General features: G+C 45.2%; 1 protein-coding gene across 4 annotated transcripts in view; it reads right to left on the bottom strand.

Annotated features, from left to right (window-relative positions):
* Positions 1–464: 464 nt before the first annotated feature.
* Ten1 (TEN1 subunit of CST complex) overlaps positions 465–27,446 on the bottom strand; it is a 28,911-nt gene continuing 1,929 nt past the window's right edge. For 2 of the 4 annotated variants that reach the window (XM_003461428.5, XM_013152216.3), the window contains exons 2-4: positions 21,771–21,904; positions 15,545–15,702; positions 465–1,016 (exon numbers count right to left, since the gene is read on the bottom strand). In XM_003461428.5, coding sequence (XP_003461476.1) covers positions 895–1,016; positions 15,545–15,702; positions 21,771–21,859 — 369 coding nt within the window. In that variant the 5' untranslated portion in view covers positions 21,860–21,904 and the 3' untranslated portion in view covers positions 465–894. Of the gene's footprint in view, positions 1,017–15,544; positions 15,703–21,770; positions 21,905–21,999; positions 22,111–27,446 lie in introns of all 4 variants that reach the window. The other 2 variants (XM_013152203.3, XM_063242224.1) reach the window with 2 other exon arrangements.

The following is a 27,446-nucleotide window of genomic DNA, read 5'->3' on the forward strand; positions in this document are numbered from 1 at the left end:
TACCTGGCCCTAGGCCTCTTGTCCAGTGCTTGGCTACGGAGTGTAGGAGAACCCAAACTTCTGCCAAACTCTGGCCTCAGCCCAGCCAAGTTCGTGTGCTGGGCGTAGAAGCCTTCCCAGAAGGGCTGCCCATGACTGACCGAGAGCAGAGAGTAGAGGTCAGGGGTCAGGAAGGGCTTTGAGAGCCACAGTCCTACCGCACACCACATAGTCAAGGCCCAGGACCTGGACTTACTCTGGCAATCCTCAGCCTTTTCTGAAGACAGAGCCTCAGCAGGGCAGCAACCCTGAGTTCTGGGCCTCCCACTAAGCCCCTAGGTATCCAGCACCCTCTCCTCAATCTCCCAGCCCAGGTTTCACCAGAAACGCTGGGCTATACGCAGCCTCTCTGCCAGGCCGGCTGCCTGCCTTACAGCTCCCCCTCCTGGGTCCTGACGGCGCTGCACCACACAAGGCAAGGCAGAGTCAGCCACAGACCTTTATTCATGAGGACCTTCTGGAACCTTCCATGATGCCCCAGAAGCACAGCCCTGGGGTCTGGAGCTCAGCTACCTGTAGCCACCTGTGTGGGGTGTGACACTGGCTCTCCAGGCTCTCATTTCTGGTACAATCCAAATTAGGCGCAGGGCTTTTTTTTTTTTTTCCTGTCTTTTTCCTTTTTATTGGTACCGGGGATCGAACTCACGACTGCCTGCTTGCAAGGCAGACACTTATGCCACTGAGCTAAACCTCCACCCTGAGGCAGGGCTTTATTAACTATCAGCCCTCTCTTTGGTTTCAGATGAGTGGCTGTCACTCGGGGAAGTGGCCACACTCGGCGGCGGCCGGTCAGCAGTTCTGGAGGTTCGGCTTCCGGAGCGGGGGTGTGTGTGGGGTGCCTGGTGCTGCTGTTTCCTACTGGCTGCTCCCCTGCTCGTGCTGGTACAGCCTCTGTTTCTGGATGGCTTGTTCCAACATATGCAGACTCATCCCCTCCACACAGGTCAGCACACGGGCCTTCACCACAGAGCCTCCATCTGAAAAACACAAACACCAGGCCTTTGTGCATGGTGGAGCACCTGCCATCCCAGCACTGGGAAGCACTGTGAGCTAGCGAGGCCAGCCTGGGCTACATACATACATACCCCATCTCAAAAAACAAAACAAAACAATAAAAACACTGAAAGACACAGACAGCACTGCACTAGCAGTAACAGAGCCACAGGAATGCTAGCAGTATACTCTACTGATGCTCTGGCTATTTCCCTGAGGGTTTCAGGGTTGCGCTTTGACAGCTAGCAGCAGAGCCAAGGAAGACATGACACTGGCAGTCCGTCTTCTTAGGCCTCAGAATGGTGACTCTGGACCTTCCCCCATGGCAGCACATATTGGGAAGGTGGAGGGCAGCCTGAAAATCCCACTTCTCCAGGGAGGGGCTCTCTACTTCCTGTCTTTACCACCTTCATTCCTTTGTCCCCTCAGTCCCAAGTGCAGGGTTGAGGAGGGGTCTCATCACCATCCTAGTTCTCTGTGCATTCCAAGGGAAGGACTTTCTTAGGACCACTGACATTGGAAATCGGGGCAATGAGGAACCTTTATTTTTTTTATTTGTTTTTTAATCAGTACTGGGGATCGAACTCATGACCAAGCACTTGCAAGGCAGGCACTTATGCCACTGAGCTAAATCCCTGCCCCCAAGGAACCTTTATTAAGATAGGGTCCCGGGGGCTGGGGATTTAGCTCAGCGGCATAAGCACCTGCCTTGCAAGCAGGCAGTCGTGAGTTCGATCCTTGGTACCAATAAAAAATGGAAAAAGACAAAAAAAAAAAAAAAAAAAAAAGACAGGGTCTCATGGGGCCAGGGGTTTAGCTCAGTGGTATAAGCACCTGCTTGCCAAGCAAAAGGCCATGAGGTCCATCCCTGGCACCAAAAACAAACAAACAAACAAACAAAAAAAACTGCAACAAAGATAGGGTCTCACTTGTAGTTCAGTCTGGATTTCAATTCATTATGTCGCTCAGGTTGGGCTCAAACTTGTGAGAATCCTCTTGTCTCAGCCTTTGGAGTGCTGAGATTACAGGCATGCTGGGGAACCTGGTTCAGTCATCCCTGGCTCTGATATCTGCTAAATCCAAAGTGCTGAGCTCCAAGCAAATTTCCCTTTGTAGGGATAATCACCCCACCCTTGGTGAGGGGTTTGGTGGAGTTCTAGCAGATAGAGTGATGACCTTATTTAAAATGTCAACCTCCAGGGAACAGAAAACAGGAAAGATCTATTTGGGTACAATGGTGCATGCCTATCATCCCAGCATTTCAGAGTCGGAGGCAGGAGGATCATTGAGAGTTTGAGGCTAGCCTGAGTTACAAAGTAAGTTCAAGGCCAGCCTGAACTGCATAACTAGACCCTGTTTCAAAGACAAAAAAAAAAAAAAAAAAAAAAAAAAATAACCCAACCAGGAAAAATATCTGGTGTTTGCAATAGAAAACAGGAAAGATTTTTCCCCCTACTCGTACGTTTTCTGGCATTTCAATGAATATACCCAATGCCCAAGGAACACTGTCCTGTTACCTTGCTAAGCAGTTTTGGGACAGAGGTTCTCTGGTTAAGATAATGGCTTCCTGTTAGTCTAGGCCATTTAGCAATTAAACATAGCCTGAAGTAGCATTCGGAGCATCAAAATGTTAGAGGTGGCATGGTTTAGAGAGCAGGGAGCATGTGAGAACATCTGGACCTACTACTTACCGTAGATTGTCAACTGTTATCCCTCAGGCCTCTTCTGGACAGTTGCTATCTATACCGATCAATTGAATGGTAATTTTTGCCTAATCTATACTTTGTCCCGAGAGGCCTCTGGGAAACAGATGCCCTGAAGAGTTTTTATCCCCCACTACTACTGACTCATTTTAGTTTCTTTTTGGGTTTGGGGTGGGGAAAGACAATGAAACTTTATTTTGAGACCAAACTACTAGGAAAATATATCACAGCAGACAGGCTGTGTTATCATTTCAATGAAATAAGCTGTTAACACAGCTCTCATCCAAAGGATAAGATGCACAAGGAACACTGTATGATACAAAGGTCCCAGGTGTGTACTCTGACCTTCCTGTTGCCAGGAGATTATCTCAGTAAGGCACTGTTAATTTTTTTTTTCTTTTTTTTTTGTCTTTTTCCTTTTTATCGGTACCGGGGATCGAACTCACGACTGCCTGCTTTCAAGGCAGGCACTTATGCCGCTGAGCTAAACCCCCAGCCCCAAGGCACTGTTAATTCAGGAGGCAAAGTAAGCCATGCCCAGTTTAGGCTGTTAGTCCATTCTGTTCTATGTAAACCAGTCTCTTCAAGTTCTTGATGGCTTGGAGGGTGGGAAAGAGATCTCTACTGCCAGGATAAGATCTTGCCACATGCAACTTAGGCCCTAAAACACCCATGGCTATCTTTAACTCAAACTTTCACACGGGTTTTTTGGGGGGTTTTCTCCATTTCACTTTCTAGCATCCAAACACAGAGGAACCAGGCTCTAGGGGCTGGTGAAGTATCTTCAACTTGCTGTCATCTTAGTTCCTTCATTCCTAAATTTTACTTAAAAGACTAAAATTCCCATGGAAATGAAAACAAACTTTTGTAAATGGGGAGGGGAGGAGGAGTTGAAAGGAGGGTAGGGGGATGGGGAAAGAAAGAATCAAGTTATGTCACGTGCAGGTACAAATTCTCTGTGATGAATGTGATCATTATGTATATCTGAAATGTACCAAAAGAATCTGCTTAAAGAAAAAAACCCTTCCCATTCTTCTTTTTATTGATTTTTGTCCTCAGCCCTAGTGGTCACTGGCAAAGGTTTTCATTTCCCAATGGATGAAAGGCTCCCTCATCTTTTTTTTTTTTTTTTTTTTTTTGGTCATACTGGAAGGGGTTGCATGTGGTTATCCACACACCTGGGCACACAGCTGCCCCGCATCTGTCTAGTTTCTCCAAAGCTTCTCAGTGCCTGTATCCTTCGAATCTTTGGTTCTGTCATTGCAATGTGTCCTGGAACTTTTCCAACTCCTTGGTCACCCAGGCCTGGGCTTGAGCTACAGGTGCATGCAGCACCCAGTGGACTTGTGCATGTGCTGCATAGACGCCTGCAGCCCTCACAAGAGTCGGCACCACACAGGAACGTGAGGCCCTGCACCTTCCTGATGTTCTCTCTCTCCACACTTTTTACCCAAAGAGTCAAATACAAAGAAAGTGCAGGAAATCTGTCCACACACTAAAGACCTAGAAAATCCAGCCGAGTGCCTGGATCCCATGGCAATATCTTGCATGAGTGGCTCACGCCTGTAATCCCAGCACTTGGGAGGCGGAGGCATGTGGATCATTGTGAGTTGAGGCCAGCCTGGGCTACAAAGTAAGCTCAAGGTAAGCCCAAACTGCACAGCAAGTCCCTGTCCCAAAAAGACAAAAAAAAATCTGAAACCTTATCCCATATTTAGCTGGCTTGTTAGGCGTAAGAATTCTAAAACCATGTCGTCTTCCTCAAAATAATACTAGCAATGCAGTGAGGTGAAATCCAGGGGAATTATATGACTTTGTCAAGCTGACAAATTCATCAAATAGGTCTGAGACAGGAGCTAACTTGTTTATCTTGACTTTCTTTGTTCTATTGTATGGAACCACTCAGACTACTTCAAAGCTCAGGGGCATCTAGGGACACCTGAGGACGTGACTTCACTGTCTAGCACAGGTGCACAGTGGGATACGGGTACTAACCATGACAGGTAAACACACGCACCGGTTACAGCGTCATGTAAACATGAGACAACACCCTGGGTAAGAATTATACACTAAAGATGCAGGCGGCTCTCTTCGCTCTCACTCTGGCTCTCTGTTCCTCTCCATGCTGCCTGCTGCTGTTGCTGGTATTTGCATATGTGTGTTCTTTAACCTGAGGTCCTGACCCAAGAAAATATCCCTTGGGCCCCTTGCCCCCCAAGCAGGCTGACATCTCAGGTCAACATTATCGCATCTATGGCAACATACTAAAAATGAAAACTGACAGCCAGGCACAGTGGTGCAGCACTCTGTAATCCCAGAACTCTGGGAGGTTGGTTGGGGCAGGAAATCTTAAACACAGCAGTTTTACTTGAAAGGCTTTTGACCCAGACCAGACACTGTAGCTGGTAAAGCCTCAGGCGGAACCAGACGAGTCATCACACCAAATGATAAGATTGTAGCACGTCCAAAAGATAAGAAGTATAAAACAAAAGAGGCCTTTATTCTGAGAATGCGGAGAGAGAAAACAAAAAAACCCCCGACCACGGAAGTCTGGCTTTCTTTCTGCCATCGCGTGGAGTGGGGGCATGTAAGTAGCCTAGGTTTAAGCTGGTGCCCTCGCGGCATTAGAGATGCACAGGTATCTTACTGGCACTCATTTGGTACCAGGGGCAAATTTCTAGGGGTGGGGAAGATAGAGCCACAGGTAAATTCCTAGGGGTGGGGGAGATGGAGCCCCTTGGTTCTGCCTCCAAGGCTTTTCCAGCTACAATGTCCAGCCTGGGCCAAAATCCCTTTCATTACTGTTTTAAAGTCTGGTCATGAAGATAATTCATTCAATGTGAGCAATAATTAATGGGACAGGAAGACCGATTTTTTGTGTTACTATGAGTCGGGTTTGATTTTCTTTTTTCTTTTCTTTTTTTTCTTTTTGGATCTCCCTTTTGAGACAGATTCTCACTATGTAGTTAACGCTGGCCTTGAACTTACTATGGAGCCTAGGCTGGCCTGGAACTCAAGGAGATCTCCCTGCCTCAGCCTCCCACAGGTGTGTGCCACCACTCCCAACTCCAATTTAACAATTTAGCAAGGCCTTGCCCCAAAACAAAAAAGACATGGGGATGTAGCTCACTGCAAGAGCCCTGTGTTCCATCCCCAGCATCACAAAACCAAAAGCGGCAACGAAAAAAAACACCAAACCCCTCCACATGGGAGCTATGGGTATAGCTCAGTGGCAGAGCACTTACTGGCCTAGCATTTGTGAGGTCTTGGGTTCCATCTTCATTGCTGAACAAGTGAAATCTCAAAATAGGACCCCAGGCAAATGTTTCTAAACTATGAGATAAACACATGAAAAAAAATATTTCTAAACTTCCTATGCAAAGATTTTCTTAGGAATTTCCTTAAATTTTGCAGAAATTTCTTTAAAGTATGACCAGCATTTTTTCCCTCACTGTAGCCTAGGGAAAGAAACCTAGACTTAAACTGCCGAATATGTAGCTTTTCCCTGTGTATGAGAAAGTTATCAAGTAGGGAAGTAAGCTTTGGAGCTATGACAGGAACAAGGAACAAAACAAGCACGGCTGCCTCTCTGCAGAAGCCCTGTGTGGGTCGGATGAGAGCAAACCCAGCACATGAAGAAGCACTTGAGGAATGGGGAGTGTGTGACACAGACAGACGGAACCATGGTCACTTAGGGGAATTTCTTTCTACAAAGATACGGAACCCCGGAGTGGGGGAACAGGCTGAGTTGCAAAATACAATCACAATGCAGAGGCAAGAGAAGGAGACTTGAAACTGTGACACAGGAAACACATGTCTTGGCTAGCATGTTTGTGAAACGCCCTGGTTGAGTAGATGTGACATAAATGACTTTTTTTTTTTTTCCAGTACTGGGGGTTAAACCCAGGATCACTGAGCTACATGCCAGCCCTTTTTATTTTGAGAAGGGGGCTCTCTAAGTCACTAAGCTGCTCAGGCTGACCTTAACTTGTGATCCTTCTCCCTCAGTCTCTCAAGACTGCTGAGATTATAAGCGTGCACCACCATGGTCGGTTTCGACTTTAAAAAAAAAACTTTAAAAAAATTTTTAGGGGCTGGGGATTTAGCTCAGTGGCATAAGTATCTGTGATGCTTTGCAAGCGGGCAGTCGTCAGTTTGATCCCCAGTACAAAAAAATTTTTTTTAAAAAGCCAGACAAGGCAGTGCACACCTGTAATCCCAGCACTCGGGAGGGTGAGGCAGGAGGACTGCCATGAGTTTAAGACCAGCTTGAACCACATAGTAAGACTCTGTCTCAAAAAACAAGCCTTCCATAGGATGAGTGACTTTTTTTCTTCCCAGATACTAAGGATTGAATCTAGGGCCTTCACACTGAGCTACATCCTCATCCCTGTTTATTGTTTTATATTGAGACAAAGTCTTTTTATTATTTATTTTGGTCTTTTTCATTTTTATCAGTACCGGGGATCGAACTCACAACCGCCTGCTTGCAAGGCAGGTGCTTATGCCGCTGAGCTAAATCCCCAGCCCCTGAGACAAAGTCTTGCTAAATTGCCTAGACTGGCTTCAAACTTGGAATCCTCTTGTCTCAGTCCCCCAGAGTGCTGGTATCACAGGCATGTGCCACCAGGCTGGCTAGATGGCAGTTTTAGGGCAGGCCTGTGCCACAGCCTAACGGTGCCCCTAGGAAAGAGGGATTGCTCTTGGGCTGGAGGGAAGCAGAGAGTGACTGTGGCTGTAGGTAGTTTTAGAAGCGGGGACTACTCCAGGCAGTATCAAGTTCAACAGCACTGTAAGAAGCAAGGTCATCTGCGAAGGACAGGGAGGTGAGGAAGTAGGGAGTTTTCTTTGTTTTTTGTCTTTTTCGTTTTTTATGGGTACCAGGGATCGAACTCATGACCGCACACTTCAAGGCAGGTGCTTATGCCTGCTGAGCTAAATTCCCAGCCTGGACGTAGGGAGTTTTATGCGCCAAATGAATGTCCCAGAGGCTGTCACAGAGCTGGGGAGGGAGCTGATGCAGAAGGGTTTTCAGGCCATGTAGAGTGCTAGCTTCAGCAGCACGGACACTGATATTCTCTGTAGTGTGGAGGGGCCCAGTGAGCTAAGAGACCCTACAATCATGATAGTCTGAGTCCACTGGGCATTGTGATCTTTCTGCACTCAGCAGTCCTGGGACCCAAGAAGGTGTGGCTGGGTTTCCCTGGTCAGGAATGATAGGAGGTGAGGGCTGAGGCCCAGCAGGCGGGAGAGAGGTGCTGGGCACTCATCCAGGGGTCCCAAGTCCACAGGGCTGGATAGGCTAAAGAACACGTGGAGGAAGCAAGTGAGAGGGCGGGGAAAAGTCAAGAGCAAACCATTGGCAGTGGAGGCAGAACCAGGTCGGTCCAAGGTACAGAGGGTGCAGGGGAAAAGTGAGGCAAAAGTGAATGGTGGTGTAACCAGCTGGCAGCAGGCACAAGAAGAGGGGTGTGGGGCACCACAGACCTGAAGAGCAGTCAGATCCAGGCCAACCCTGGGCTTTGCAAGGTGTGCAGCACCGAGAATCAAGACAAGCCTGCATGGCGGGACTGACGGGCCGGGGAAAAGCCAGGTCTATTTCAGAACAGCTAGGAAACAGAACAGTGACTGCTCCTGACATAAAGACACCAGGGCCTAGAGCTGTTAGATTTAAAAGTTATTCTGCGGGGGCTGGGGGTTTAGCTCAGCGGCATAAGCACCTGCCTTGCAAGCAGGCGGTCGTGAGTTCGATCCCCGGTACCGATAAAAATGAAAAAGACAAAAAAAAAAAAAAAAAAAAAAAAAAAAAAGTTATTCTGCGCTGACCACACATCATGCACTATATTTGTTTGGGATGTCATACTGCACCCCATGAAAATGAACAATTACCATGCATACATTTTGAGGGTTGAGGATGGAATCTAGGGCTTTCCCATTGACCTACATCCCCGGTGTGTATGTATGGATAGCTGTATTTAGAGACAACATGTTGCTTTATAACTTGGACTGGCCTGAACTCACTGTGTATCTCCGGCTGGCTCTGAACTCAATAGCAATCTTCCTGCTTCAGCCTCCCATGTGTTAGGATTACAGGTGTGCACCACCACTCCTGAGTTAATTATTATTTACAGACATGGCCTCACTGAATTAGTTTGCCCATCCTGGGCTCAAACTTTCAATCCTCCTGCCTCAGCCTCCCAGAGTGCTAGGATATAGGTATGCTTAGCTGTCTAGCAAAATTAAAAAAAAAAAAAAAAAAAAAAAAAAAACTTGAAAAAGGAGGAGGCAGACCAAGAAGAAGGAGAAAAAAAAAAAAAAAGGAAGTGGGAAGAGGGAGGAAGAGGAAAAAACCTCTAGATTAGAGAAACGCGTGCCCTGACCCCTCACTCCTGGACAGGAAACCCTCTGGAGTGAAGCCAACAGAGGAGGTCAGATGCAAGGCACTTAGCATATAGTTAGCACGGATTCACCTTATTAGTCTCTTAGCCTATTTTAGATGCTAAACTGTCGGGAAAGGTGACTTTAGTAGCCTCCCCTTTGTCTCAGAACTATCAAGCTGGACACAGACCAGGAAATGAAGGGCACTAATTGACTGTGCCCCATAGGATTCAGAACCTGGCTCAGGGAGCCGAAAGCAATCACACAGCGACCTGCAGCCAGAGGACAGGACACGGCACACGTGCCCCTCACAGCCTGCATGTTGGTCCTGTTGGTACCCTGCAATCTTGGTCCTGTAATTTTTTTGGCTAGGTATGAATGTTATGCTCATAACCATGGGGGAAAAGATCTAAAGGGAAAAGAAATTCAAAAACGATGGCCTGGGGTCCTGGGACTGGTTCTAGCTCTCGAGTCTGTGACAGAGCCAGCTCCAGCTCCACAGCGGACACGGCAGCCGGGCTGGAGCTCTAGAGCTCGCCCCAGAGCTGGCTCTTGCTTTACAGCAGAGGAATCAGCACCTGCTCCAGCCCTGGGCCTGATGTTGGTGCTGTTATTGCAGTCAGTGTCGGAACCGGCATAATAAGCCAACAGCTGCATGAGGCAGGGAAAGTCTAAAGGTTGACCGAAACCCTCCGAGTACTGGTCTGGCCAGGTGCCCAGGATGGAGGAACGGCATTTTTGAGTTGGTCCTGGGATCCGCTATCCTCACTGAAATAGGGACAGGGGTGAGCCCTATCTTTTGAAGAGCAGGTCTGGTAGCTGCTGGGTGCTGGTGAAGGCTCTAAGCACACAAGGTGACACGGGAAAAGGTCACCGTTCTGGAAGGTAAGCACCAGGTGCTCCACCAGCTTCCCAGATTCCCTGCCTTTGTGGTCCACACCTTGCAAGTTTCCAGAGATTCATGACCAACTCATTCTCACCCTGTAGTCCCAGCTCCTGAGGAGGCTGAGGCAGAAAGATGATGAGCTCAAGCAGACCCAGGCAACGTGGCAAGACCTCTGAGCCAGCCCTGCTCCTCGTCAGTACCGTGCTGCAGCTACACCTTGTGCAAGGCGACCGAGTAGAAGACTCTTGACCAGTGCCTTGCCAAGCCTCCTGTGTGGAGCTCACCAGGTGTGGAGCTCACCAGGTGTGGAGCTCACCAGGGGTGGAGCTCACCAGGGGTGGAGCTCACCAGGGGTGGAGCTCACCAGGGGTGGAGCTCACCAGGTGTGGAGCTCACCAGGTGTGGAGCTCACCAGGGGTGGAGCTCACCAGGGGTGGAGCTCACCAGGGGTGGAGCTCACCAGGGGTGGAGCTCACCAGGGGTGGAGCTCACCAGGGGTGGAGCTCACCAGGTGTGGAGCTCACCAGGGGTGGAGCTCACCAGGGGTGGAGCTCACCAGGTGTGGCAGGTCTGGGTCAAGGTGTATGACGCTGTGGAGCACCACAGGGCAGCTGGCAGGAACACAGACCCCTTGGCACATGGCACCCTACATGCTTCAGGGCCACTGAGGCTGCTCACATGCCTGCAGCCCAGTGGTCAGAAATGGCTTGGCGCTGCAAGGAAGGGGAGCACATCTGAGGAAAAACTTCTAAGTAGAATACCAACCTTATTAATTAACTTATTATTTATTTGCAATATTGGGAATTAAAGGCTAGGGATTTAGCTCAGTTTCATAAGTGCCTACCTAGCAAGCAAGAGGTCATGAGTTTGATCCCCAGTACCCAAAACAAAAAAACAAACAAACAACAACAAAAAAAACTAAGAATCAAACTCAGGGCCTCATAGTGAACTATTGTCAGAGGCCCTTACAAGCAGCTCTGAGCAGGATTTAAAATTAACTAACTGGTTTTCTGAGTCAACCTCCATGATCACTGGTCCTGGCTGAGGCCTGTGGTGGTCTGTAAAACCAGAGATACCTCAAAGGGCAAGATAAGGTTACAGCTGGTTACCTTGGCTGATAAGGTTACCTTGGCTCCTAAGGTAACCTTAATTAACACTAATTAAGTAGAGACTGCAGTTGTAGGCATCTCACTCCTGCAGTCTCACGCCCACCATAAATGTCCTCATGGAGATAAGTTGGTTCTCTTAAACTGGCTTAATTTACTATTTGGAGAAGTCTTTGAAGTGAGCCTAAGGTCCTGCTCAATTCCTACGCTTTCCTCAGTTTCCCCACTCTTTGTTTAGACCTAATAAATATGGGAGGTCCAGAGGCGTCTTTATCTTTTTTTTTTTTTTTTTTTTTGTATTTTTACCGGTACCAGAGATCGAACTCAGACCACAGGCTTGCAAGGCAGGCGCTTATGCCACTGAGCTAAATCCCCAGCCCCTAGGAGAAGTATTTATCTTAGCCCCAGAGTTTCGAAGTCGTTAAAGGGTTTTGATCCTCCTGGAGCCCTAAAATCATACCACTTGTCTCATTTAGTTAAGTCTTCTCTCTCTGTACATTCGTTTGGGAGATGGGGATCTAGGTCAGGATGCGATGAGCTACATCCGCAGCCCTTCTTGTTTTTATGTTTGTTTATTGATTGAGACAGGGTAGTTCAAGCTGGCCTTGAACTCACTATGTAGCCCAGGCTGGCCCCAAACTTGTGTCAATCATCCTGCCTCAGCCTTCCAAGCACTGAGGTTACAGGCGTGCACCGCACCCAGCTGACTTTTTATTTTGAGACAGGGTGTCATTAAATTACTCAGATTGGGTTCAAACTTATGCTCTTCCTGCTTCATCCTCCCAGAGTGTGACATTACAGGATGTGCCAGTGTACCTGGCAATCTTCCTTCTTTTATTTTAAAAGGGGGGGGGGGAGTTGTGTGGCACTATAATCCCAGTCCTCAGGAAAGTGCGGCAGGAGGATGGCAAGTGTGAGCCCAGTTTGGACCACTTAGCAATTTAGCAGTTTCATCCACACCTCTCCTGCTGCTGTACAACTCACTGCCCGAGGTGCTTTCTGGTTCCTGGAGCAGAGGACTGGCTGACCTTTGCCAAGGACTGCCAGCAGGCATGGTACCCTTGCCTCTATACCTGCCCTCCCAAATGCCACCTGTGACCCCAGGCCAGCCACTCAGCCAGTAGGTCTTGCCACTGCAGTCCTCTCCTTCTGCCCGTGGGCACCATGCTGTGACCTTTGCAAGGCCCCAGTCCCTCTAACTTCTCTTGGGCTGCACCAAAGAGTCCACTGTCGGGGCAAAGCAGAGAGCACTCTCTACCCAGTGGGTGAGGAACCCCTGTGACTGTTTCACCTCATGGCACTCTAAGTGCCCTTCACCACTGCTGGATGGGATCACATGAGATGGGGTTGGGGGAAGAAAGGAGGTTTGGGGGAGGCACAGGCTGAATGAATATTTGCATAGAAAGAAGAAAACGCTTATTGATTGGGGCAGAGCAATATTTATCTGTTGTAATGCTAGAGTTGGGTATTATATTAAAACCTTGTCACTACCACAAAAAAGTTTTACCCCCAATTTTCTTCCCATCAATAATCCTGCTGTTTACTCCAAACTCTGCTGCTATCCTGGTCAGCCAGCATAGGGGTCCCCAGCACTCCCAGGACCTCACTACCAGAGTGAGGGTTTTCTGGGGGCTTGGAGGATAGTCCAAGTGGAAGTCAGTGATTCTAGGTTCTGTGTGGAGTTAGTCCCTCCACCCTCCGCTTCCAAATCAGTTCTGTGAGCTTTGCGGCTTAGACCTCAACAAAACTTAACTTTTATTACAGCAAATCTAATTAATGTTCCCCTGGTGTGTGTTTGTTGATACCAAGGATCCAACTCATGACCTTGCACTTGCCAGGAAGGCACCTGTGCCACTGAGTTAAATCCTCAGCCCCCTGGTGTATTTCATCCAGATTTTTTTTAAAAAGTAGAAAAAAGAACAGTGACTTCCCGGGTGTGGTGGCATGCACCACATGTGATTCGAGCACTGGGAAGCTGAGGCAGGAAGATCACTGCAAGTTCAACCAGGCTTAGTGAGGCCCCACCTCAAAAAAAATAAATAAATAAAACACTGAGTTTTAGAAAGAATAGATGAGGTGGCTGGGGGGTTAGCTCAGTGGCACAAGCGCCTGCTTGCCAAGTATAAGGTTGTGACTTCAATCTCTGGTACAAAAAAAGAAAAAAAAAATGAGGAAATACTTTTTTTGAGACAGCATCTCACTATGCAGTTTACATTGGACTTGAACTTACTATATAGCCCAGTTGGCCTTGAACTCACTTCATAGCCTCAGACTGGCCTCAAACTTGCAGCAATCCTTCTGCCTCAGCCCCCAACTGCTAGGATTACAAGCATGTGCCCTGTTGCCCAGCTGAAACACAAATGTTGGTTTCCTTTAATCTAGCAATTCTACTTCAGTAAACTACACTGAAGAAATGATCAGAAGAAAGGGAAAGATTAGTGCAACCAAATGTTATCAGTAGCATTTGTTTGTTCAGAGAGTTGTTCCCTCTAACTGTAACAGTAATACATCTTCATTACAAAATGCTAAGAAAAGATAAAGAATCTCACAATTCTACTACCCAGAAAAAACGACTATAAACTTAAAATAATCTTTCCAACTTTTGTTCTTTATTTTTGCATTGAATACTGATTAAACTCAGGAACTCTGCACTGAGTTATACTCCCAATCCCTTTTTATTTTTTGAGACAGGGTCACTGAGTTATCTGGGCAAACCTCCTGCTTTTGCCTCCCAGAGTACCAGGATTACAGGCATGGGCCACCACACCTGGCCACAACACCACTTTTAATGCCTGCATAATACTCTACTGACTCAATGTAGCATATTTTCTTTAACTGATACATTAATCCTATAGCCATTAAATCTATATACAAACCAAGTATGGTAGCACACGTGTGATCCTAGCACTTGAGAGGCTGAGACAGGAGGATTGCTGTGAATTTGAGGCCAGCTCGGGTTACATAGTGTGATCAAAGCCAGCCTCAACTACCAAGGGAACAAAAACTTATGGAGGCAATATGCCAAATTAGAGTCATAAAGTTGTTGCTGGGTAGCATTACAGGTGGCTTTTTTGGGGGGGGTTCTCACATTCTTTAAATTCTCTGCAATGAGCATGTTTCCTTGACAACAGGGTGGGGGAAGTGTACAAGCTGGCTTATAAGCTTGTGCCTGACCAATGGGCGATGAAGATGAAAAGCAGAGACACAGAATTAGGGTAAAATGGGGAGAGTCAGAGGTCTCTTGTCTCCCTTTGATGAAGAACCCTGGATGACTAGCATACATGGCTTTATTCCCTTGGAGACAGGTAAAAGCAATTAGAGTTTCACAGCAGCCGTCTGCCTCCTACCATCCATGTTTTGTGTCCAGGTAAACAACAGGAGCTCTCTGCTTTGCCTTTTCCCTTGAGCCTCAGCACAGGTGCATGCTACCTTCTTTCCCGGTGCTCAAAGAGGTCAGTTAGGCCTTAATCTTCCTACCTGGCCTCCCACAGGAAGTTTACAGAATGAGAGAAAACAGCCTGGCATGCACACAAACCATGACAGGCCCTACTTGAGCAGAGAAAAGCTGTTACTCTATGGCACCTGCCTGACATCAAGGCCCAGCCAGTAGCGACAGCCAGAGAGGCAAAGAATGGAATTTCTCAGTATTTTGTGTGTGCACGCAAAACTAGGGGCAGTACCTACGCTTGCTCAGCCAGGCTGGAGACCCTGCCTTTAACTCTTTTTTCCCCCCTAGTGCAGTACAGGGCTTCAGCCCAGGGCCTCATGAGTGCTAAGCAAGTTATGGCAGCACCCAATGACACTCCAGGTGGCCAATGCCTTCAACTCTTAAAGCAAGACAGAATTTCCCAGACAACTTTTTTGTTGTTGTTGTTGTTTTGTTTTGAGACAGGGTCTAGTTCAGGCTAGCCTTGAACTCAGAGTGATGCTCCTGGCTCAGCCTTCCGAGTGCTGGGAGTGTACACACGCACCAGCACGCCCAGGCTTTCTGGACCACTTTTCTTCCTTCCTGTGCATTCTACGTCCTTTCCCCTGACTTCGTAATTTGTTATTCCAGCACTCAGGGCCTTGGATTAGGTGTCTGTGAAACATTAATTAAGGCTCAGATCCAGGGCCAGTGGGCAGAGTAAAAGATCAACTGCTCACTCCAGGCTTAGGTATGTGTCAGCCTTCAGAAATGAGAGGCTTCTCTTTCCTTTTTCTCACGTTCCCGTAGTGACCCTCTTCACTGTCCCTCTTTTTCATGTGGTACCACAGGGCAGGGACTTTGGGAATCTATCAGCCTGCTTCCCAAGCGTGCTTGCCCAGGGGGCTGGTGTGGCACGTTTGTGAACCCCTGAGGCCCCCAGAGATCAGAAGCCAGGCTGGCCCCCAGCTCCTGAGCACCTGGAAGACTGGGCCCCAGACCAGGCGGCGCAGGGAGTGTGGGCCACACTTACCATCCTGATGCTCGAGATCACCAAGGACCATGTACAGGGAGCCCACCTGGGCCTGGAAGGGTTCCACCAACTCAGTAGACACAAGAACCTGGTGCTGGTCAGATCCGTGCTGAGCCGTGAGGGTCACCCGGGACTGCGTCACGTCGTATAGGTGCAACCTGAGGCAGAGGAGACGTGGTCATCTCTGCACACAGCAAGAGCCACCACAAAGCTCAAGAGGTTTGAGGAGAACAATAAATCCATGGAAATCACGATAACCCTCAACCCAATCTGAGAAATAAAAGTAGAAGCAACAAATCAGAACAAATGCTTTCAGTCTACACTGGGAGCTGAGATAATTGTCTGTTAACTTTCTTCCCCTTGCTTTTAATTCTCTTACTGGTCTCTTGTTTGTTTTGTGTCATGGTGGCATGTGCCACCATACAGAGCCAGAAGTACTTAACTTTGTTGAGGTCCAAGTCCTCCGACACATCTCCTTCCCTCCCTCTCTCTCTCCTTCGTCTCCTCCTTCCCTTCCTTCTTTCTTTCCCTGTATTGGGTTGTTTTGTTTGTTTGTTTTTTGGGATTTTTTCCTTTGGCTTTTTTTTGAGACAGGGTTTCACTACATGGTTCAGGTTGGCCTTGAACTCACTTTATAGCTCAGGTTGGCCTCGAACTTGCAGTTTCCTGCCTCCCAAATGCCTAGATTACAGGCGTGGGTCACCACTCCTGGCTGTACTGGGGATTGAACCTAAGAACTTCACACTGAGCTACATTCTTAGACTTTTTTTTTTTGAGACACAGTCTTACACATTTGCTAGACTTCCCGGATGGGGTGTGAAGTTGTGATCCTCTTGCCAAAGCCTTCAAGAGTGCTACGGGGCAATAAGTATGCACCACCATCCCTGGCTTTTTCTTTCTTTCAGAGTGTTTGCTTTCTGTATCTCAGCTAAAAGACCTTTGCAGATTACAAGAATATCATGAAGATGTGCTCCTGTTTATACTTAAAAATGTAATATTTTATCTTACATATCTGTAATACATAGTAAGGCAGGAACAGGGTGTTTTGCTGCCTAAGACAACACCCAGTAGCCCCAACACCACCTGCTGAAATGACTATTCTTTCTCTACTGATTGCCAATTACATTATGGTACAGTCACGAGTCACTTAATGACAGCGACATGTTCTACAAAATGAAATCCCCAGGTGGCCTCATCACTGCAAACACTGTGCAGTACACCTAGGGAAATCTAAGTGGCCACCTATTGTATATTTATGTGGTGGGCCCATGGTTTACAGGACCCAATGCTACACTTCATGTCAATAGACTGAATACCGCAGGCAGTTGTTGTAGTACAATACAAAGAATTTGGGTATCTAAACAGATCCAGATATAGAAAAAGTCCAGTAAAAACTAGGTGACAGGACATTCTCAACTCCATTACAGTCTTACAGGATCACTACCACAGATGTGCTGCATCACTGACCAAAATGGCATGTGTACACGACTGCACAGCTACACAGTGAAATAAAGTGGACCTATTAAAAATGAGGATGTACCGGTGCTGCAGTGGCCCAGAGAGGACTAGTGGGATCAGCTTGGGCTAAGTCACACCCCTGTTCGGGACCCAATAGCCAGAGATGAAACTGTCCCAACCCTGTGACGTCCGCAAAGCAAAGGCTAAGTTGCTGAAAGCACTTGCCGGTTGACTGGCTCAGAGAAGAGCGGTTAGCCCACAGTCCCTGCATGCACCTCAGATAACAGCAAACTGGAGAGGGCAGCAAGCCCCCAGCCAGCACACTTCAGAAAAACCGTAAGTAATACAGAGAGGGCCTGAGACCTCCACCACACACCTGTCTGAAAGAAACCAGAAACATGACAAGAGAAAAAAACAAAACAAAAACAAAAAAAAACCTCCAGCCGCTGACCTTGGGAAAATAAGCCCAGGAGAGGTAAATACAGAAGAGAACCCATACAGCAATCATGCAATATTGGCCACAACATCAGCGGACAGAAAGAAATACTTTCGTGACCTCATAGACGAACTTAAAACTGAAATCCTAATCCAAGTGAGGCAAGATATAAAAAGATTAATAAAAGAAATGCTAAGCCCCTCTCAGGAAGACACAGATGGAAGAATGGAGGAACCCAGAAAAGGAAGAGAAACCTTTGGTGAAGAATATAAACAAAATTTAGAATACATGAAACAGATCCAAAGAGATTACCAGGAAATTAAAAACTCCATTGAAAGCTGGCAAAATGCCTTGACAGAAACTAAAGTTAGTCTTTCAAAACTTGAAGATAGATTTGCAATGTGTGATCATGAAAGAAAAGACCTTTTAAAAATAACAAGGAACCAGGAAGTAACAATTCAAAGGCTAGAAGACAACAAGAGGATCTATAACTTAAGAATAAAAAATGTGAGCAAAGAAGCAGGAGTAACCACAAATGAATTACAAAGACTATTCACAGAAATAATTAAGGAAAACTTCCCAAGCATAGGAAAAAGAAATTATATCCAGATAAATGAGGCATACAGAACTCCAACCAGCTAGAACCTAAACAGATCTATACCTACACATAATAATCAAGATCCCAGAAGTCCACCACAAGAACAGAATATTAAAAGTGGTCAGAGAAAAGAAGCAGATCACCTACAAAGGAAAAATCATCAAAATAACGACAGACTTATCAACACAAATTATCAAGTCAAGAAGAGCCTGGGGGGCAATAGTCCAAGCCCTGAAAGAAAATAACCTCCAACCCAGATTGATGTACCATGAAAAACTCTCTCTCAAAATTATGGAGAAATGAGATATTTCCAAGACAAGGAGGAACTGTGGGAGTTCATGGCCACCAATCTAACCCTACAAAAAATACTGAAGGACATTCTAGAGAGAGAGAGAAAAAAAATACCAGGATTCCAGCAACAGTGGCAGAGACGCCTCAACGAACAGGGCAGACAGTGGAATGAAGGAGAAAAGTGGACAAATAATAGCCGAAAAATAGAATAGCACAGATGAGTCAGAGAAGGTGGGCTATAATCTCTAATATAGGTAGCCCTGATACACTAACAAAAAGAAACACAGGCAGAGTAGATTAGGAGGCAGGACCCATCGAGATGCTCTGAATAGGAAATATACTCAACCTCAAAGAGGGTTAATAAACTGAAAGTCAAATATGAGAAAACGATGCTGTATGTGACAGGGAACCAGAGAGAAATAGGGACAACTCGTCCAGCAGCGGCAGATAGGCTGGAGAGTCATTACACTTTTGTGCAGTGGAGAACTACGCAGCTATAAGGAAGGAAAACCTTGTGGCTTTAGTAAGTAAAGGAGTACAGCTCAAGATCAAGCTCGGGGGTAAAAAGGTTCAGCACCACTCAGATAGATAACGGTTTGACCCCCTAATTTAAAAACTTAAAGGAGCTAGAGAGACCCAAAATATACAAAGCATCCTAAGAAAGGGAAAGGTGAGGAATTGCCTAAAAAAAGCGGGCAGGGGCATTGTTAATAGTGTATCAGGATTTAGAATTAGTCTTATTGCTCTGTTTAGTTTGATTTTATTTTGCTCCGGTCTGTCTACTCATACTAGATTTGAGGGCACAGACAGCTATCCCAAAAATAGCAGGCTAGGGGTTGGGGATTTAGCTCAGGTGGCATAAACACCTGCGTTGCAAGCGTGTGGTTGTGAGTTCAATCCCTGGTACCGATAAAAAAAAAAATAGCAGGCTATATGACAGTAACTATCCTTAATTTCCTATTAAATTAAAGTGAAGCCCTGTATTACTTACATTGTCTTACTATGACTGATCTTGAAGCTAGTTTGTTAGACCTTGATCTTGAAGCTAGTTTGACCGCTGTTTTGCCTTGACTGATTTCATTTGAATTTGATATGCTTGATAGTATCAAGTCTAAGAGTAGAGGCACCTACTTTGAAGATGACAAGATGTAATAAGATACTCATTATGATTTGATTATTAACTGTTTTTGAAGTCCTACAATGTCTCTAAAGTTGTTTTTTTATTAAAATAGCTATGTAATGCTATGTTCTATTATATTATGTTTGATGATGTGGACAATTCTATTGAAAATAACAAGAGAAAGCATAATAACTACTGTAGATCACCTAATATAGTGGTTTTATATGTCTTTTTCATTTCATGTTTTTCTAGGAATTTGTTTTGTTGTCTTGTTTTGATCTGTTTTTCCCTATAATACAGAAAGGACAGATACACATGTAGAGATTCACACATGGGGTGAATTTCTAAACGGTTTATGGGAACAGACTATATAATGCATGATGTAAGGAACAGATACTCTGAAGAAGAAGAGACACTAAGATACCCAGTGCTAATTCTGTAGCATTATGATATAAAATCTACCAACACTATCATTCACTGTCGAGAGTGATATTAGTCTAGCCCCTTATGTTCAATTTCAGCATACATAAAGATAAGGACAGGTACTACCAATAGAATGAGAGACATTATGGTAGTCATTATTGACTTCCCCAATGTCAGGTCTTGAAGACCTAAAAAGCCTTCATCATCCTGTTATGATTAGATTAGTTCTATAATGTTCAGTATATATTCAATGTATGTGAAGATGGGGACAACTATTTGGAAGAAAATAAGATAGACAGTGAAGATCTCCAGTGAACTTGCTTCGAAATTCATGTTTCTTAAAATTGTTTCCTTATGATCTGTTTCATTCTGTTTTGTTATGTTTAATTTTATCCTCTTTAAAATAAAAAAAATTTTTAAAATGAGGACGTAAAAAATAAATAAATAAAAATGAGGACACGGACCTACACATTTGGCATGGAAGGGGGTCTACCATTCACAATTAACTAAGAAAATAGTTGGGTCTTTGCTGGGCATGGCGGTACACACCGGGAACCTAGAACTCAAAATAGGGAGGCACAGGCAGATGGATGGTTTGCTGGGAATTCTAGGCCAGCCTGAACTACACAGCAAAATTGTGTCTCAGAAACAAATTAAACAAATAAACAACACCAAAAGAGAATAGAAATGGTACAGGATAGAGCTGGGGTAAACTCCGTGGTAGAATGCTTGGCTGGCATGAGGGTTTTCTTTTTTCTTTTCTTTTTTTTTTTTTTTTTTTTTTTTTTTTTTTTTTGTCTTTTTCCTTTTTATCGTACTGGGGATCGAACTCACAACTGCCTGCTTGCAAGCCAGGCGCTTATGCCGCTGAGCTAAATCCCCAGCCCCTGGCATGAGGGTTTGATCCTCAGCCCACAAAAAGGAAAATGCCGCCCAGTAATACAATAGAATTTCACATAGATTAGAACAGGTCCCTCTGTGTTTCTCCAAGGTGGTCCTGGTGATTCCTTCTTCCAGAGGTTCACTTGGACAGCGCCCACTATGCAGAATGAGGCTGACCTCCATAATCAGGAGGAGCCTACGGAAATGACAGAGATGACTTCTGAAGCCAGGACATAATATGCACTGTGTCTTCTACAGTGCTCTGTCTCTGGGACAAGCTGCTGGGGTACAGGACTCAGGCAGCCCTGTGGAGAAACCATATTGCCTGAGGCTGAGCTGATTTTTTTTTTTAGATTTGGTCTCACGATGTAGTTCAGGCTGGCCTTGAACTCACTATGGAGCCCAGGCTGGCCTCATAACTACTCTGCAAGTGGATCATCTGGTCTCAGTCAAGTAACTGAAGGAATAAGCTGGATGATATTTCTGACCTCATGAGCCACCCTGAGCCAAACTCACCCAGCAAAGCCGACCCACACTGCAAGACATACACACACATACTTGCTGTCACTGGGAGGCACATATTTGGGTCAGCTTGCCACACTGCCATATATAATTCACACAGTACACATATGTACACATATCAAGCATGTGCACACTCACCTAGTTAGACACACATCTACATACACGTATAAAAAATTACACAAAGGTAACTGAAAAAGGAGCAGAGCTGGTCTAAATAATTGGATTACTGGAGATTTTTTGTTTTCTTTATTCCTTTGTGAATCATCTACTTTTTTTCTACACTGCATACATATTAATTTTTAGAATTTTTCATAATTAAAATTATAAAACTATTTTAAGCCAGGTGTGGCTGAGGCAGGAGAATCAGAAGCTTAACCTCAATTGGGCCATTTAGCAACTTAGAGCCTGTCCCAAAGTACAGAAATAGCCTGGGGATGTAGCTCATCATAAAGGCTCTGGGTTCAGCCCCCAATACTGCAAAGACACCCACTCTTACCTGCCAAATGTGCGCAGCGCGCCTCCCTCGGGAACATGACCAGTGGCAACCTCCCAGGGGAGGTAATAGATCCCAGGGCATGGAAGCATTGTTGGATTTTGTAACCATAGAATTGAGATGGGTTTCGAAGATTCCTGATAAACCAAGCAGACCACAAGATAGGTCAGTAGATGCACAAGACCAGTTACGGGTAGAAAACTAGTTCCAGCTTCGTGTGGTGGGCACACACCTGTCGTCCTAGCACTGAGGCAGGAGAGTTGCTGTGAGTTTGATCCAGCCTGGGCTACACAGTGAATTCAAGGCCAGCCTGACCTATAAAACGAGAGTCTCATCCCAATCACTGGACAAAGGAAAGGAAGATATACATTTATACAGCACACATATATATGAGAGGACAAAAAGCAAGGAACAAGTCCATATATAGGTCAAGCATGCATGTGTGAGTGTGAACCCTTCATAAGGCCATTTCTGCAGAGCAAAGGGGTGGGGGAAGTGACCAGGAGCCCATTTGGGGTGAGCACTGCTCACTCTAGAACTGACAGACTCAGTTGGACATCAGATGCCTGTAATTCCAGCTACTTGGGAAGCTGAGGCAGGACAGTTGCAAATTCAAGCCCAGCCTGGGTGATATAGCAACCTCATGAGAACTTGTGCCAAAACAGAAAATAAAAATTTGCTGACAATGTAGCTCAGAGTGAATGCCCTGGGTTCAATGTTTAATATCATAAAAAAAAAAGTCAAAACCAAAAACCCACTATGGGCTCAGGAGGCCTAGAAAAGAAAGGCTGCTGGCCCGGCAGGTACGTCCCAGGCCAGACTGTCTCTCTGCTGTTTGGTGGGACATGCTTCATGACCGAAGAGAAGAGGCAGAAGGCAGGGCCTGTGGAGTCACAGACAGGAAAACACACTGCTGCTCAGCGAATGGAGCCTGGGGCCGAGCCTTGAGGAAGAAATGAAGGAACTATTTCCCAGCAGTTTTCACTGAGCAGCCATCTACCAAGAAGCACGGCAATATTAAGACCCTGGGCGACCCAGCATGGTCAACGCAAAGCGTAAAATAAGCCATCCAGGGAAGCACCTGTGTAAGAGACACTCAAAAATAATGCCCCCCCTTTTTTCTTTTTTAAACAATTTATTCATTTTGGGGGGGCACCAAGGGTCAAACTCAGGACCTTGCACTTGCTAGGCAAGTGCTCCACCACTGAGCTAAATCCCCAACCCCTCTCCCCTTTTTACTGTCCCACAGTCATCCCTTACTTATCCACAATTTTTCCTGTATTAGGTTTTCTTTAAAATGTTAAAGTTGCCTGTACTCTTAGCATATATGAGGCTGAGGCAGAAGAACTGCTGCCAGTTCAAGGCCAGCCTGGGCTACATAGGGAGATGCTGTTTCAAAAGAAAAGAAAAAGTCGTTGGTTCGATTCCCAGTACCACAAGGAGAGAGCGAGAAGAGAAAGATGTTCAGAAGTGGGGATTCGGAGTCATTAATTATTCAGTGACAGAAGAGCCCTGAAGGTGATAACCTTAAACTATTTTTTTCAAATCCATATTATTTCAAAGAGAGGGAAAAAAACCCGAAATTTCACACATCAATCAAGGTATTTGTTTTTTTCTTTACAGTACTAGGGATCAAACCCAGAGGTGTTCTACCCCTGAGCTACACCCCAAGCCTCTTTTTATTTTTTATTATGAGACAGGGTCTCAGTTAATTACCCAGCTAGGCCTTGAATTTGTGATCCTCCCGCCTCAGCCTCCTAAGTCAGATCTTTGCAGAGGTAATCAAGTTAGTTTGAGGTCCTTAGGATACAAATCCAACAGGAGAATCTCAAGTTCCTGGTTTTAAAAAGGTGAAGAGGTTACAGCAGGGTAGCTTTGTGGCAGAGCATCACCTAGCCTGTAGAATCCTGATTCTATGTCTAGCACCACAAAAGTCAATCAATCTTCAAACAATACATTAAAATGGGAGAAGACACAGGACAAGACACAGGAAGGAGGCCACATGAAGATGAAAGCAGAGACCGCATGGTGTGAACACAAGTGAAGGATTCCAAAGAGCTGGGTGTGGTAAATGCCTGTAATTCCACCTGCTCGGGAAGCTGAGGCAGAACTATGGCAAGTCCAAGACCAAGACCATTTAGCAAGCAGTTATATCAAAATAACATTTTCACAGAGCAGGGACATGTTAATAGTAGAACGCTTGCCTAGCATACATGAGTCCTGGCTTTGACCCCAGTATTCAAAAAATGAATAAATGATTAACAATAAATAAATACAAAACCAAGGAGTGGTCACAAACTACTGGAAGCTAGGAGGGAGACTGGGCCGTGTCAAAAGGGCACTCTGATCTCAAACTTCCAGCCTCTGAACTGAGATGAAGCCTGCTATTTAAGCTACTTGACTGTAACATTTTGTTACAACAGATCTAGGAAACTAATACAACTGGAGGGGGTCTTAGACGAGGAGAAAAAATTATAGTAAAGGATAAAGGAGCTTACAGGACAATTGTAAAAACCATGAGAAGAGGCTGGCTGAGAAGGAGGATTGCTGTGAGTTTGAGGCCAGCCTACACTATAACAGCTGTCTCCAAAAAGTTTTTTTCAAAGAAAACAAAAAACGATACCATAAGGACATAGATAACAATGTTGGGACAGTGTTGATTGGTGGCTGTCCTGTAAGTGCCCCTTATTATTTGGAAATACACTGAAGCCTTTAACAAGTCAAAGAGCAGGGCTTCTGGAATGTTTTTTCACATGGTCCAGAAAGTGGGCCAGGGACATAGCTCAGCAACACAGCTCCTGCCTTGCAAGTGCAAGGTCCTAAGTTCAATTCCTGACACACACACACACACACACACAAAAAAAAAAAAAAAAAAAGGAAAGAAAAGAACACAGAGCTGAAGACAAAGCAGATAAGTAATAGGAACTGGTGAATCCAGGTGAAAGGTATGTTGATCCTGCTGTGGGCACTGCTATCCGCAAATGTGTGAGTAGAAAGCACCTCTAAACCTCTTCTGTTTAAGGCTGGGCACACTCACTATCATCATGACATCCATGGTGGCACAGGCCAAGATAATGACAGTTCCTCCTAAAGATATCAGTAGGTTTTATTATTGATTCTAGAACCAGGCAATATTGTATTCCTTAACACAGAATAAGTGTGGCATGCGTTGGGCAGAAGAGGCTGGGTTGTTTGGTTTTGGTTTTTTGTCTTTTTGAGACAGGGCCTCACTATATAGGTCAGGCTGGTCTCAAACTTGCACTGCTCCTCCTGCCTCAGCCTACTGAGTGCTAGGATTACAGGAGACTCCATCACATCTGACAATGCTGGTTTTATAGACACAAATGTGTCCAAAAAAGCAGAAACGATGCATAAGAAGTAATCAGTCACTTCCAAGTTAGTTTCCATGTAAGGTGGAAACGAGGAGACACACAATAGAAAAAGAAGCTATTGGTAAACTTTAGGTTACTACTTCTAAAGATAAATGGACCAAGAATGAGGGACTGAAGCTGAGGATTTCATCTGGACAATGGATTGGCCTGTGTAGGAAATCCGGCTGTTACCTTTCTCTCTCCTGATTTCTTAGATGGTCAGATAACAATTTAGTAAATCTTTGGTGACCTGAGGTGTTAGCATTTTGATCTTTAGTCTGGTCTGTTGAGCTCCTACACAGAAGCCTGGTCTAAAACAACTCCTTCCTAAATCAGGTAGGGGTGAATGTGTATCTATAATCATAGCACTTGAGTAGTTGAGACAGGAGGACCACTGTGAGTTTGAGGTCAGCCTGGGCTATAAAGTGAGACCCTGTCTCAAAAATAAATAAGTAAATAAAATAAAAAGATTCAGGGCTGGGGATTTAGCTCAGCGGCATAAGCGCCGCCTTGCAAGCAGGCAGTCATGAGTTCGATCCCTGGTACCGATAAAAAGGAAAAAGACAAAAAAAAAAAAAGTTAATATTTCATTTTTAATTTTTTTTGAGACAGGGTCTGGCTATGAACCCAGGTTGGCCTCAGCCAACCTCCCAAGTGCTGGGATGATGGGTATATGCCCTACTTGGGTTCACTTTTGTTGAGACAGAGTCTCAGGCTGGCCTCCAACTCTTAATCCTGCTCAACCTCCCAAGTGCTGGGATTGCAGGTGCACAGCACTAGATCCAGCTGATTTATTTTTGTCACTGCAGTTTATTAAATATTTAACACCAGTTAACTGGATTTGTTTAAAGTCTATGTTGTCCACTAGACTGTCAGCTCCATGAGGGCAGGGCGTCTGTCTCACTCCCTACTGTGTTCTCTGAGCCTAAAAGTGTTTGGGATATTATTGAATATTTATCTATTTATTTATGCATTTTTGAGACAGGGTCTTGCTATGTAGTCTAGGCTAGTCTTGAACTCACTATGTACTACAGGCTGACCTCAGACTTGCAGCAATACTCCTGCCTCAGCCTCCTGAGTACTGGAATTATAGGCATGTGCCACTACACCTGCTACATATTTATTAAATGGCAGCGGAGGTACACAAAGAAGAATGTGAACCCCAAAGCACCTACCTTCACACTTAGCTTGGACCCTCAGATCCAAAACCACACTTCATTGCCCATGTGGATGCCGCCAGAATTCCACCTTCATTATCATTTCTTAGCTCTCCTTGGACTATCCACTCAGGCAAAATGATTTGGGCATCAACACCTAGTCTGCCCACTAATACTTCCCTGTTCGTGATCAAAATTCAGAATCAAAAGACCAACTTCCAATTCTCAATAAATTGTGACGGTTCACCTCCATTCCAAGACATCACCAAAGCTTAGTATTTCCCCTTTGTCCGATAAGCAGTTTACTGGCTTTATGTTATCAATAGCTTGTGTCATTTGTATTTTGAGTGTCAGTGTATGTGTGTGGTACCTAGGTTAAACCTAGAACCTTAGCACTGAACTATCGCTTCAGCCCTTTTAATTTATTTATTTTTTCAGCTCTTTTGAGACAGGGTCTCATAAGTCACTAAATTGTCCCGGATGGGTTTGAATTTGCAATCTTCTTGCCTCAATCACAGTTCTGGGATTACCGTCATGAGTCAACACACCCAGCATGGAGTGCTACCTCTTTTTCATTGCTTCTCAGCCTTCTGGCTAAGATTAAATATAGAGTGCCAGCTTTTAAAAGACAGGAGAAATAAAATCCACAGGAAAGCAATTAAATAATGCTTTATTGCTTGAGGACATTAAAAATACCCACAATAAGACTTCCATGCCCAGATATATTAGAGCCTGAGACAAAAGAAAAACCAATAATGATCTTATTTTATTTAAAATTTTGTTAAAGTGCTCGCTTCGGCAGCACGTACACTACAATTCTGTTATTTTGGGTTTTTTTTTTTAATTCTGTTATTTTGTTCATCCGTGATTTTTAAATTTTTTTTTATTTTTTGCATTTAGAAAAAATAGGATGTCGCTCAGTGGTACAACACTTGTCTAGCATGCTGGAGGCCTCAGGTGCCACCCTCAGCATCATAAAAACAAGCTTGCATTTAAATATTATTAATCTTTTTTTTCTTTGGTACCAGGGATCCAACTCATGACCTCACGTTTGCCAAGCAGGCACTTATGCCGCTGAGCTAAATCCCCAGCCCCAATATTATAAATCTTGAGTATTTTTTTTAGCTCCCTTAAATTTTGTATCTGAGAGC

This window comes from Cavia porcellus, unplaced genomic scaffold (assembly GCF_034190915.1).
Source record: "Cavia porcellus strain 051 isolate PalLab524CR breed Dunkin Hartley unplaced genomic scaffold, mCavPor4.1 scaffold_32, whole genome shotgun sequence".
Classification (NCBI taxonomy): domain Eukaryota; kingdom Metazoa; phylum Chordata; class Mammalia; order Rodentia; family Caviidae; genus Cavia; species Cavia porcellus.